We start from the raw sequence: 13807 nt of genomic DNA, 5'->3' as shown, positions 1-13807 counted from the left end.
CAGTTAATAAAAAAGCAAGCTGCTTTTTGATGGTCAAGTGCTACAGATAATAAGCAGAGGGAGGTGACAGTGAGGGAGCTATTTTTGCCTGAGCGGTCTGAGAAAGCTTCCACGGATTGAGTCTAGGTCTGAGTCATCTGGCACAGTCATCTATGCGCAGATCTAGGGAATCGAGTCGAAATGGCAAATGCAAAGGTCCTGAGGCAGCATGGGATAATATTTGTCAGTTTGGAGCAAAACTAGAGCTTTCCACACCTGCGAACCCGTGGTGCTATCGTGACTGATAACATTGCTTGGTTTGCTAGACGGACGGTGGGGGCTATAATTGGGTTCATGATCAAGCCAATGGAACACATTCTGCTTCCTGTATTGACAGCCCAAGTTGAGCCTGGCTGGCTCCTGTGGGGACATGGAATGAAGTTTGGGGTAGGGGCTATCTCTTTTCCACCTCTTCTCATTCTCCTTGTCATCGTGTCCACTCTCTCCACCAAGGGTTCTCTGTCTCACTCCCACAGACAAGGAAGAGTCAGAGGCTCCTGGAAGGGGACAGTCACATCACATAGAGTTAGGAGAGTCAGGGTGGAAAAGGCTCCACCATGGGCCTCTGCCCTCTTATAGAAAATACCGTAAGGAGGAGAAGAAATGACACCCAAGTGTCATTCAAGGCTCTAGAGAGCACCCAGCCTGACCTCTCCCACAGGAAGTAGCAATGACAGAGCAGCAGAAGCGAGCAATCAGAGAGCCGTGCGTGGGCTGGGAATATCGGTGACTCCCCTGCAGAAACTCCTTCCCGCTGAGCTGACATTTGATACAGTAATTCGTCACACACTGTCGAGTAGGACGTGGGCGCTTGGGGTGCCTCAGCGGCCGGGGGAGCCGAGGAGACAGTGAGGAGGGGAACATCATTAGCATCTGGCTATACAGCTCACGCCGCACTGGGAGAAGGAAGAGAAGGGGCCAGGCTGCTGAGACCTGGACCAGGCGTTCAAGCGTCCGCACCTCCGAAAAGATGTCCGGGGCCTGGAAAAAAAAATAAGACAAAATTTCAAAGCTAAGAAAGGCAGAACAACGGGAAATAAGAGGTTGAAGAGTGTACCAAAGGGGGGAGGGTGAGAATTAGAAATAGAGATTTACCGTGAGCCTCGGACTCGCTCTCACTTCAGACTTTGCATCTGCTGTTGCCTCTGCCTGGAGTATTTCCCTCCATCCTCCTCAGCTGGTTAATGCCTGGTCGTCCCTTGTCACCCAGTTCCGGTGGTACTTCTTCCAAGAAGCCTTTGTTAACCTTTTAGGGATGGGTTGGGCCCCTACAGTTGGCGATCCTGGGCCCTGAGCTTCCTGTTACTGCATTGATGGAGGTGTTCTCACCCCCTCTGGCACGCCTGTGCCCTGGCTTGGTGAGGCCCCAAGGGCAGGGAGGATGTCTTGCCCATCACGTTGGCCGAGCCCCTGGTACAGAATAGACATCCAATGGACCAATGATGCCATGAAAGGTCAGCTGAAATGTTGACACTGAGCTTCCTAGCAACCAAGGCAAAGAGGGAAGCAAGAGATTACATGGACTTGTCCCCAGCTTAAACACACAGGCACACCTGTTGCTTGAGATAATACTCATTCTTCCAAGTATTGAGCTATCAGAGAAGTTTCTTCCATGAGTCCTCGTGAAAAGGGGCACCAAGTAACGTGGCAAAGTACAACCTCAGCAATATTCGTCCAGGAAGTAGAAGAGGTGACCTCTAGGAGGGCTTTGGCGGGCCTCGTCCTGAACTGCAAGACAAGGGCATGACATCAATTCCCTAAAAAACTCAGTTAGGAGGCAAAGCAGAGCTTTATCCAGGAAGCACGTTCAGGTGACTGAGTGCTGTTATTTCTTTCCCCTCCCCCTCCCCCCTCTCCTCCTCTTCCTCCACTTCCTCCTTTTTAAACTTTATAGCAAGGTCCAACATACAAAAAAGTGCACAGGTTGTTAAGTATATACATCTTCATGAATTTTCACAAACTGAACGCACCAAGGCATGAACACTCATATGGAGACACAGAACATTCCCAGATTCCCCCCAAGTCCCCCTCATGGCCCTTTCAGCCATGACCTTCCAAGGGTAACCATAAACTGACCTCTAGCACTATAGATTGGGTTCCCCCCCCCCATTTTTTAACTTTACCGAAATGCAATCAAATGCCTTTCATATGACATTGTGACATTCCTCCGTGTTGGGGGCGGCTGTGGCCCATCCGTTGTCATTGCTGTGTAGTATTCCATCATGGGTACAGAGCACTCTATTCATTCTACTCTACATGAGAATTTGGTTGTTTCCAGCTTTAACCTGTGATGAATGTGCCTGCTGTGAACATCCTTCCACGTGTCTTTTGGTACAGGTATCATACATTTCCATTAGGAATGCACTGGGAATGGAATTGCTGGGTTCCAAGTTCTCTCTGTGTTGGGTTTTAATGGATACAAACAGCTTGCTCAAGTGATCGAATCAGTTTACCCTCCTACAGCAGTCCACCCCCTTACCAGCGCTTGATATTGTCCTTTCCATTTATTGATTGTTTTGGGCGCCCTGTGATCCCACACCGCGATTTTAATTTGCGCCTTTTCTCGTGTTTTTGGCCGTTATTCTCTTTGGCGAAGCGGTCTTTCAAGTCCCTTGGCCACTTACTACTGCTTTCTTATTGGTTTGTAGCAACTCTTTACATACCGTGGATTTAAGTTCAGTTGTTGGATATATGTGGCACAGATCTCTTCCTCCAATCTGTGGCTTTCCCTTTTCTTTTTAAAAAAATTTTTTTTCAACGTTTATTTATTTTGGGGACAGAGAGAGACAGAGCATGAACGGGGGAAGGGCAGAGAGAGAGGGAGACACAGAATCGGAAACAGGCTCCAGGCTCTGAGCCATCAGCCCAGAGCCCGATGCGGGGCTCGAACTCACGCACCGCAAGATCGTGACCTGGCTGAAGTCGGACGCTTAACCGACTGCGCCACCCAGGTGCCCCGGCTTTCCCTTTTTGATGAAGTAATTGGAAGTATTTTCTGAAGCTCCGAGTCTCTTCAGACCTGCCCAGGGGCTAGGAAGAGGTCAAAGGGCTCCAGAATCCCCCAACCTGTATCAGTGGCCATAGATGCCCTTCTTTAGTTTCATTCTGTATTTGATTGATTTTTTTGGACTCCCATTATTTTCCACCTTTCTGCGTCTCTGGAATTGCACTGCGTTCCACAATCACGTGTCTTACACTAAAAAATGACAGCACTTTCTTTTCTTTTGTTCCGTAATGGTGCAGCTTATAATCAGAGGCAGCTCAGATTTGGTGAAACGTAGTATCCTGGGGCCCAAGTAAGATTTTATTTGAAGAAAGGTCTTTAATTCTTTCCCCTCCACCAAAAAGCCACTTTGATTTTTTTTTTTCTGGTTGCTTTTATACTTCACGGAACATCAGGATCACCTGGGGGAGCTGTGTCCCCTGTAGCTTCCCCATCCCATCTCCCGAGGATTCGACCCAGGAGGGAATCTCGGGGAGGGGAACTCTTCCCTGCTTCTTTTAACAAGCCCCAAGGTGAACCTGAACGCAGCATCGTGCCATGTGAGACTCGTGGTTCTCGTGCTCGAAAGCGTGTCAAAATCCCCGGGAGGATGTGTTAGAATATAGCGGGCTGGTCCCCAGCCCTAGAGATTCTGAGTCAGGAGGCTTGGGGCAGCCCTGGAGAATCTGCATTCCCCACGAGCTGTGTCAGGTGATGCCGAACCCGCTGGTCTGGGGTCCACGCTTTGAGGAACAGATAGAAGGGACCCCCTTCTATGCAGTTCTCTTTTCTTAGAAGAGTTTCTGCTAACAGTTGGGAGGCAGACACTCCCACGGGCCATGCATCACGCAGACACTCCTGGCCCCGGTTCGTGGCCTCTGCACCCCGCCCGCTTGTCTCGGTTGGTGGGGAAACAACGGATAGAAATGTTGCTAAAACATGTTGTGCCTCATCAGTGGAAACTCCATTTGACTAGGCTTATTAAAAAGACAACATTATTGCAAAATGATTTAAGTGCTTCATTTGCGAAGGAGCAGAAGAGGAGATGAGACGCCTCCAGGAAGCTGGCTATAAATATTCCTCAAGCGTGCAAAATCTGCCTTGATGCAAAGTGGGGTTTTTTATTTTCACGAGAAGGCAGGGCTTGTCCTCTTATAGGGACTTCCTATATGGCTGCGGGAGCACATGGGGGGTAAAAATGACAAGGGGGTGTTTTCTTCCCTCCGTGGCATGTCATCTAGGTTTTTCCCAAGAATTTAGTCATTGCGGGCCCCGGGCACTCTGGATGTCTGGCCTCGTCGGCACGACAAGTTTTCACTTTTTGGTAAGGGACGGCCGAGAAGACAGAACCCACCAGCCTGGGGCGGGAACCGGAGATTCAGGTCAGAAAGTCCGTTTGCAAAGTGCTGGGGTGTTTGGCCCGGGAGGTTATGATGTGTGGCCGGCTGCTGATCTCTGGAGGGAAGGGAAGCGACTTTCCTAGGGCTGTGTGGCCTAGTGGTGACTGAGTCTGGAACATATACCGGGCCTCCTGACTGCTACCACGGTACCACGGCACCGTGCCTCTGGAGACTGGATGTGGTATGTCCATGATCCATCCCCAAGAGAGTAAGACAGACTGATTGCCTAACTAACTCAGGGTGTCAGGGTCTCTTGGGTCTTAGCTGCTGGGGCATGGTGGGGAGAGTGCCCCTCCGGCAGAAAGCTGACTGCAGAGGTTCTATGGCCATCGTGTGGGCGTGCTCACAGATGACCACAGCTAAGGCCCCCCAGAGGAGTGCACAGCTGGAATGTTCTGCATGCCTCAGTTTCCCCGTATGAAAATCCAGGCCATAATGCCTTCTGTACCTACTTTGTAACGCCCATGAGGAAGCTGGGGACTGTGCAAGGGATGGGTATGACAGCCCGACCCGGGATGTCTGGTCCAGGAGCAGAGAGGGTGAGTCAGGACGGTTGGCTCTGGGTCCTCATTGCAGTGGGACCGTGGGCAACTCCTTCCAGGCTCTGAGCCTTTGTGTGGTTGTTGGCAGAATGGTGACAGTGGTGGTTCCACATTCCTCTCTACAGGGTGGTGTGACGAGGTGCCTGTAGAGTAATTATTACTCTACAGGGGCGCCTGGGTGGCTCAGTCGGTTGAGCGTCCGACTTCGGCTCAGGTCATGATCTCATGGCTCGTGGGTTCGAGCCCCGCGTCAGGCTCTCTGCTGTCAGTGCAGAGCCCGTTTCGGATCCTCTGTCCCCCTCTCTCCCTGCCCCTCCCCAGCTCATGCTCCCTCTCTCTCAGAAACAAATGAACGTTTTTTAAAAAAGGAAAGTAATTATTACACTGGTTCTTACAGAGTCTTTCCGCATCTCCGCTGTTGCTAACATATATGTGATTACATCTTGGCTATTCCTACACCCCTCAGAGCACTCAGTGCCAACTGCATGAGTAAAGGCGATAATGTTGAATTTAGTAATTCAAGTAATATTTAACGAGCGACGTGTCTGTGCCGGCTGCCGTGACACATCCTTCGCCTGCTTTATCTCGTTTTACCTTCAAATCAAACTGTGAGGACGGTGTCATTCATACCCCAAGTTCTAGATGAAGACAGTGAAGACCAGAGAGGTGGAGCGATTTGTCCAATATCACACAGCCGGCGAGTAGCAGAGCTGGGCTTTGACCCGGCGTCTGGCTGACTCCAAACAGGCTGTGAAAGAGGAGGCTGGAGTGGCTCATCCTTTAAGACGACCCGGAGCTAGCCAGGTGACAAGGTGGGGAGGCTGTGCGTTCCAGGTAGAGGGCACAGCAAGAACAGAGAGAGAGACCGGGGACCTGGGCTGGCACCCACAGTCCTCGCCGTTGGAAGGTCTCATGCGTGTGGGGAGATTTTGGGGTAGGGTCAGTCGCCGAGGCTGGGCCAGATCCCAGGGGCTGTGAGAACCACGTGAGAGGTTTGAACTCCGTCCTGAAGGTGGGGGCCAGAGAGAGAGAGAGAGAGAGAGAGAGAGAGAGAAAGTGTGCCCATGAGCTCAAGTGAGCCAGGGGAGGGGCAGAGAGGGAGAGAGAGACAGAGAGAATCCCGTGCAGACTCCCAACGTGGGCTCAAACTCCCGCGACCTGAGTCGAGATCAAGAGTCAGACGCTTTACCCACTGAGCCACCCGCGTGCCCCTAAAAACCATTTTCAAGGTGGGATATGTGGGTGACAGCATCAGAGGGGTTATTTCCTCTTTAGGGGGGTGCTGTGGGACCTTGAAGACCGCTTCTAAAGCTCACGAAAGTCCATAGCTTCTGCTTCTCCCACCCAAGGCCAGTCGGTGATGTGTTGTCCTGTGTGTCCCTCTCTGATGCATGACATATGTCCCAGCACACCTGCAAGTGTGGTCCCCATTCCCGCCGACCTGCCGGAAGCTGTGGATCCCTCCCTCCCTCCTTGGCTCCCGGATACATTATTAATTCATTTGGCGTATATTCTTGGAGCCCCCAAGAGGCAGTTTGAAGGTATGGCTACGAGTAAAGGCTCTGGAGCCAGGCTGCCTTGATTTGCATCCAGCTCCGCCACTGGCCGGCTGTGTGTCCTTGGGCGAATGTCCACACCCCAGTGCCTCAGGTCCCCATCTGCAACGCAGAGGTATCAGTCCCCAGCTCTCAGTGTCTCTGTGAAGGTTCTGTGGGTTACCCTGTGCCGGACCCATGGTAAGCACCCTCTGTGATAGTGATTATTATTTTTATTAAATTTATTTATGTTATTTTGTGTGTGTGTGTGTGAGAGAGAGAGAGAGAGAGAGAGCAGGAAAGAGGCAGAGAGAAAGGGAGAGCGGGAATCCCAAGCAGGCTCCATGCTGTCAGCAAAGAGCCTGACTTGGGGCTTGATCCCACAGACCGTGAGATCCTGACCTGAGCTGAAGTCAAGAGTTGGAGCCTCAACCGACTGAGCCACCCAGACGCTCCTGTGGTCATGATTATTATTAAGGGAACTATTACCATCACTTAGTAGCAGCTGGGAAGAGAAGTACACAGGGTGGTCCCTAAACGGGTGCCCAGAGTGAGTCTCTGGAGCCCTGGAGCCCGCCAGTAAGCTAGAGATTTGTTCTGAATTTCCCCTCATGACCCAGGCAGCTTCGAGGGCAGATACCGTGAGATTGAAGCCCAAAGCGGCCAGCTGGCTCTGCAGCTGGACAGACCCTCTGCCTATTGATTTATTTTCTCCCCATCCCCTCTTTTTCTGCTTTCATTTTCCATCTTTTCTCTTAATCGCTCAGGTTGACAGGGGTGGGGCTTCCCTTCCGCGGGGGCTCCATAAAGCTCCCTTTGGTCATGGCCCCTCGGGGGTGGGTGGCCTTGCCTTTGAACCACACCCAGCTGTCTGTTTCGCCTCCTTTCCCCCACCCACTACCTCCCGGTCTGCCCCAGGTACACCAAGGCTCCTGTACTGCTGACCCCCAGCGTTGAGTCAGGTGGCAGATGTGGGACAGGACGGCCCTGAAATTACGAGTCAGGACCTGGGATTCAGGCTGCTCAGCTGGACTCCCCCGTGTGACTTATCAGCCATGACGTTGAACAAATCATTTCACCGCTCAATGCCTCAGTTTTCCGTTCTGTGGAAAGGAAATAAAAATCCTCTCCTCATAAGGCACTTGACAGGCACACAGCAAGAGATTAGCACATGTCTCTCCCTAGCATCCGATGAGTATGAGCTATTTCTCCTGCAAGGGCTTCTAAGGAACCAATGCTTTTCCTTACATTGAAAAGTGCACAGTGAAAGGCCACTGCTTGCTCTCTGTAGACCAGACAATTTGGGGAGTTTTGAGAACTCCTGAATATAAGAGCCAAGGACAGGGTTGGGCTCAGACATGTGGGTTTATCTCCCCAGCTCAACAGAAAGATCCTTGAAGGCAGGGCCTGGCACACAGTCGGTGCTCATATAATGAATGATAAGCGGCAGTGACACTGACAGCCCAAAGGGTCGCACATGTGCTCAGCATTTAATGCCCATCAAATGTTTTGTTGCCATCTCCCTCAGGCTGCCGTGATGCCAGGGCACGGGATATGGAGTATTTCTATTTGACTCTATGCCACATGTACGGCACATTTATTTGTTTCTGTCCCCTTCTCTCCGGCAGACTTTTGGAGTCATGGTCCCTGAGTAGAAAGAGAGTTTCTGATGATTTGGCTTAAGTGGTGGATCCAGGGAGGTTTTCAGAATAATTTCTAGTTAATTGGTGCCTGAGTAATCGGCAAGGACCCTTCTGGGTTTGCAAACCAGGCTCTTCCCTCATTAAACCGGTTTTCATTTTGCACTCACCTAATAACTCTGGGCATGGTGCCCACCTCTCACCTCTGTGAATAAAGCCCTTGGGCCCTGAAATGTGGGAAGGGAGAGGGATTTGTGGGGCTAGGGGAAGGCCGGGGGCTACTCGTCTCTGGGAAAAGCGTCTGTCATTTCCCTAATCTGAGAGGACTAATTGTCCTTTGGACTCCAGACTTGGATTGTGTAGAACTCAAAATTAATGCATTAAATTAATGTTGTGCTCCCTTTGCTCAGGCTGATTAGCACAAATGAAATTTCGTACTAATTGTCTAAGGCGGAGAGAACACGATCCGGGTGTTTAGGATCGATGCTGGTGGTGGGGATGGGAAGGCGGGGATCAGGGACATGATTTGGGCGTTCCTGGATCGTACCAGCCTGTGTTCAGAGCCAAGTGCAAACGATCGCTCCCCCAGTGCCGGTGCTGTTGTGTGCCCGTAAGGAAATCTAACCCATCTAAAGCCAGGTGTGAGGCCAAGATTAGGAAGAGATTCTGGCAATTTCTATGCCAGCAGTTCTTTTTTCAAAGTTTACTTACTTATTAAATTTTTTTTTGAGAGAGAGAGAATCCCAAGCAGGCTCCAGCTCTCAGCACGGAGCCCAACGCGGGGCTCGAACCCATAAACCTCAAGATCAAGACCTGAGCCGAAACCAAGAGTTGGCCACTTAATCGACTGAGCCACCCAGGGCCTCTATGGCAGTAATTCTTAAGCTTGGTTGTGCTTAAGGACAACCATGGAGTGTGTTGAACTTCAGATCCCTGGGTCCCACCACAGAGGTTACAGTGTGGGCGTTCTGGGAATACTGAGGAATATACTGGGAATATTTTAACAGCCATCCCAGGGGACTGCAGGGCAAATGTTTCCCCCAGAACACTTTAAAGATGACAGTGGGAGGAACAGCAAATGGAATCCCCACCCCAGAGACAGCCCGGTGCACCCTGGGAGAGCCCCTGGCTTGTTAAGTGGCGGTTACTTGGACCAGAGGGATCTGGGCTCCCGTCCCAGCTCTGCCACTCACTTGCTGTGTGACTTCAGAATGCTCCCCCTAAGCCTCTCCCCCCACCCCAATTTCTATAAAAGGCACATGTAGGTCTGAGCAGCTACTGGTGTGGTCACCAAGACGGGAAGCCAATGGGCAGGTGGAGGGGAGAAAAAGGGGGGCAGCATAGAACGTGCAGAGCAGCAGCTCTGGTTTATTTGTTTGCAGCTCAATTTGGGGGGACTATTTTTTTTAAGATATTTGTTTTGCGCTCTTCTGATTATCAGCAGTGCAGAGATGCATCGTAAAGAAACCGGAGTCCCCTGTGAGCCCACACCCTTCTAGGAAAACAAGAAAAACATCCCTATTAACAGTTTGAGAGTGCCTTTTTCTGTACAAGTAGAAAGAAAACAAAAACGAGCACGGGCCAAACGTCCTATTCTGCCACTTTGCTTTTCTCCCCCACCGTTGGCCATATATCTTGTTTTTGCTTTTGTTTTTCATGTCGAAACATACAGATCTTCATCTGCCTTCTTCATGGGGCGGAGGAATGAGTTTTGAGACCACCTATGAGCTGATGGTATTGATGGGAACTAGCTTGGGGGGAGGGGCAGGTGGATTCCACGCCGGAAGGGCCCCTTGGTGTCTGTGACAACACCCCACAGCCGCTCCTTGGTGCCACACACAGGGTCTCATGGGAGAGTGAAGCGTGTAGACATCTTCAGTCATGACAGTTGTGGCATCGGATGGGAATGCCAGCAGGACAATGGATATTCCTTAATGCAGGGCGTTTCACAGCTCAAGAGAAGGGATTTGTCCAAGGTCACGCAGTGTGTCTGGACTTGAACCCCATGCCTTACTTCTATTGTTTTCTTTTCCTTCCCTGTCTTGACTTTGACCACTGCCCCCATAGAGGGAGTCTCCGTTTCCTGAGCGACCCTGCTGCATAAGGTCATTTCTAAGCCTCTTGGTCATAAAAGTCCACTTCCCGGGTTCTCGCCTCATTTGCTTTGGCAAAGCCTTGAACCTGGAAGGCTGCACTTTGGGACAATAATAACACAGAAGCCTTGACCCATTTGGCATCTGTAGTTGGTCACTGATGGGGGGAAAAGTCAGCGCAAGTTGGATTTCATTAAGATATAAACATTTTTATTTTTGCCCCTGAACGTGACTACAACTCACGCTATTTCTGGACCACAGCCTTCAGAGTATGAGCACCTGACTTGAGACATTCTTCCTTTCTTAAACCATGCCCCTAACACATGACCGTGTGATTTCCAGCTTTGATATCATTAAAGCAGAGCAAATGGAAAAGTAGTTTGAATGCATAAGCCGAATTTTTTTAATTTCCTTTTTTAAAAATAAGTTTGGCACCTGAAACTGTTTGACGAGACACATGCATTTTAAAAATTAGAATTTTAAGAGTTTGGGGGCACCTGGGTGGCTCATGTCGGTTGAGTGTCCGACTCTTGATATCTGTTCCGGTCGTGGTCTTGTGGTCTTGAGATTGAGCCCTGTGTTGGGGTCTGTGCTGAGCGTGGAACCTGCTTGGGATTCTCTCTCTCCCTCTCTCTCTGCCCCTCTTCCACTTGCACTCTGTCTCCATTCTCTCAAGAAAAAATAAACATTAAAAAAACAAATTTTAAGAGTTTTTTTAATGTGTTTTTTTTTTTTTGAGACAGAGAGAGGAGGAGGAGGAGGAGGGAGAGAGAGAGAGAGAGAGGGAGACGGGATCTGAAGCGGGTTCTGTGCTGATAGCAGAGATCCGGATGCAGAGCTCGAACTCATGAACCGTGAGAGCATGACCGGAGCTGAAGTTGAAAGCTTAACCGACTGAGCCACCCAGGTGCCCCACAGATTTTAAGAGTTTTGAGAAACAACTCGTATTATTTCTTCCAACGCGTTCCATTTAGTTTTCGTGGAAACTCCTGGCCTGGTCGTGTTTTATAGGTATATACAAGAGCTAATTGAATCGGTAATTACAGCAGAAATGTGACAGGCATAAATGGGTGGGGAACACGCACAACCAGTACTGGGTGTGCATGGCTGTCCCCTGGTGGAAGCAGGTAGATCACGGGGAGCCACAGAGAGGTTTCCTAGCTGAGGGTGTTCTTGTGTGGTGAGCACCTGCATGTCTTACCAAGGGGAGCCCATTGATCCGTCCAGCAAAATGGCTCGCTGAAGGATGGGTAAGGAGAGCTTCTACTAGAATAACTTTTTTTTTTTAATTTCTATTTTTCTTAAGAGAGAGAGCAAGCAGGGGGAGGGACAGAGGGAGAGAGAGAATATTAAGCAGGCTCCCCACTCAGCGTGGAGCCCCGTGTGGGGCTCAATCCCACCACCCTGGGATCATGACCTGAGCTGAAATCAAGGGTTGGACGCCCAGCCGACTGAGCCACCCAGGATAACTTCCTTTAATTGAACATTTACTACGTGCCAGCACTGCGCTAACTTTATGTGGATTATCTCACTTACTTGTCAAGACAATTCTCTAAGTCATGCCCCACCCCTTAAATCTGAGGAAACCGAGAATCAGACAGGCATCCTGCGTGGGGCAGTCACACAGCTAGTGAGCATTGGGCCAAGAATTCTAACACATCGGGACCAATAACATTCTGACCATCACACCCCGAACCGCCTCATTACACGGAGATGCCCTTTTGCCACAAGAGCCCGTGATTTGTCCGGGCTGGTCCTGTGGAGGGTGCCCGGGGGGAGAAGAGTTGACGTCCCCTCAACCACGAGTGACTCTGCTGTAACCCTCCTATTCCAGGTTGCTGAACTGACCGCGGAGCTGGCTGATGAGCACTTCAGGGGGGACGTGGCCTGCCAGGTGCTAGAGAGTGAGCGGGCAGAGCGGCTGCGGGCCTTCCGGGAGGTCCAGGAGCTGAAGGTGGGTGCCCCAGGGGTGGTGGCGGGTGTGGCTGAGCAGGGTGGCTGGGAGCCTTTGGGTCTACCCGCCTCCTTGTCTGCTCACATGTGGGAGCCGGAAGCCTATAAGCAAGAGGCAGTGGCTTACTGACTCTCATGTTCAAGGTCCTGGAGGACATTTGTGTCTTCCTAAGCCTTGACCTTGGAGGTGCCTTGGATGAGGACTATGTGAAGGGTAGACAGTCCTTGGTTACCAAGCCACCATGGGGGGTGGGGGATGGCCAGGCCCAGGCTGCACTGGGCTCCAGTTTGACACCCTGGGGCCTTTCTTCCAGAGCAAGTATGAGCAAGTCCAGAAGAATTTGGGAGAAGTGCAGAAGCAGTTGGGAGAAGCGCAGCAGAAAATTCAGTTGGGTGACTTGGAAAGGAGCCACACAGGAGGAGGTAAGCAAACCGGGACTCTCGGAATTAGACAGGGGTGAAAAACATGCCGTCCTTTTGTTCCATTCATTCGTTCGTTGTTCGCCCTGAGCACTTAGTATGCCCCAGAGGCTGCATCAGGGGCTGTCATTTTGTCAGAGCAAACGGCCACAGCCCTGCCCTCCTGGAGCTTCCGGTCTGGTGCAGACATTAAACAGAGAACCCAACAATATCCCAGATAGTCCTTTATCAAGGTGACAGGTACAGGTCAGTAATAACACAAAGAACGACCCAAACAACAGTGACTCTATGGCAAGGCCCCTTTACAATTACATGAATAGTTTTGATATAGACGACGTGGATTTTAGGTTAAGGCATTTTGGTGGTTACACGCAGCATCTGTGAAATGGCATTTCTGGATTTGAATCTGGACTTGAATCTCTTTGAGGTGGGTGGCTTTTGGGCAGAGAAATGTGTGCTTTGGCTCCCTCGTCTTTCAGATGGATGGATTGATAGGAAAGACGGTTGATGGAAAGTGGTTAACGCCACGTGCATGGCGACTTTATTTACTGCTAATGCTGTAGTGGGGTCATCATCCATCCGTGTTCGTAGGCTGTGGCACAGAAACTACTACCCTCCCCATTTTGAAAAATGTTTATTTTTGAGAGAGAGAGAGAGAGCAGGGGAGGGGCAGAGACAGAAAGAGAGAGAGAATCTCAAGCAGGCTCCTCACCGTTAGCGCAGAGCCCAACGCGGGGCTCGAATTCAGGAACCGTGAGATCATGACCTGGGCCAAAATCAAGACTGAGCCACCCACGTGCCCCATACCATCCCCATTTGAGAGCGGTGCCAGGCGCTCAGCAGTTACTGGATGGAGAGAAGGCGAGGCCCCTGAATTACCCAGAGGTTAGGTGTGCTCAGCAGAGCCGGGGTTTTCTGGTGGAGCCGGGCTTCTGGAGTTGCCTGGGGGCTCACATCTCATGGTTCAACGGGCATGGTGACATCTCCGTCAGCTCCTCTCCCCAGCCTAAATGAGTCAGGGGACAAGGATGCCTGGTGTGTCTGTCAGCTTTTATAAAACGTTGACATTCTTTCTTCCATTGCCCCCAGAGGATGTCTGCCCTAGAAACGTCAGGGACGCTCAGAGGAACGGAGGTCAGGAGGCGGTGAAGAGGCAAAATGTGTTTGCTTTTCACTCCCCTCTTGCTTCCTGTCTTCCTGCC

The 13807-nt window shown here is 50.8% G+C and overlaps 1 protein-coding gene across 2 annotated transcripts in view; it reads left to right on the top strand.

Annotated features, from left to right (window-relative positions):
• MYO18B (myosin XVIIIB) overlaps positions 1-13807 on the top strand; it is a 258283-nt gene that overhangs the window by 114022 nt on the left and 130454 nt on the right. For both annotated transcript variants that reach the window (XM_043558069.1, XM_043558070.1), the window contains exons 26-27: positions 12067-12186; positions 12500-12608. In XM_043558069.1, the coding sequence (XP_043414004.1) occupies positions 12067-12186; positions 12500-12608 (229 nt within the window). The remainder of the gene's footprint in view (positions 1-12066; positions 12187-12499; positions 12609-13807) is intronic.

Source organism: Prionailurus bengalensis, chromosome D3 (assembly GCF_016509475.1).
Source record: "Prionailurus bengalensis isolate Pbe53 chromosome D3, Fcat_Pben_1.1_paternal_pri, whole genome shotgun sequence".
Classification (NCBI taxonomy): domain Eukaryota; kingdom Metazoa; phylum Chordata; class Mammalia; order Carnivora; family Felidae; genus Prionailurus; species Prionailurus bengalensis.
Note: the sequence above shows the minus strand (reverse complement) of the source record. Positions and strands in the feature narration are given on the sequence as shown.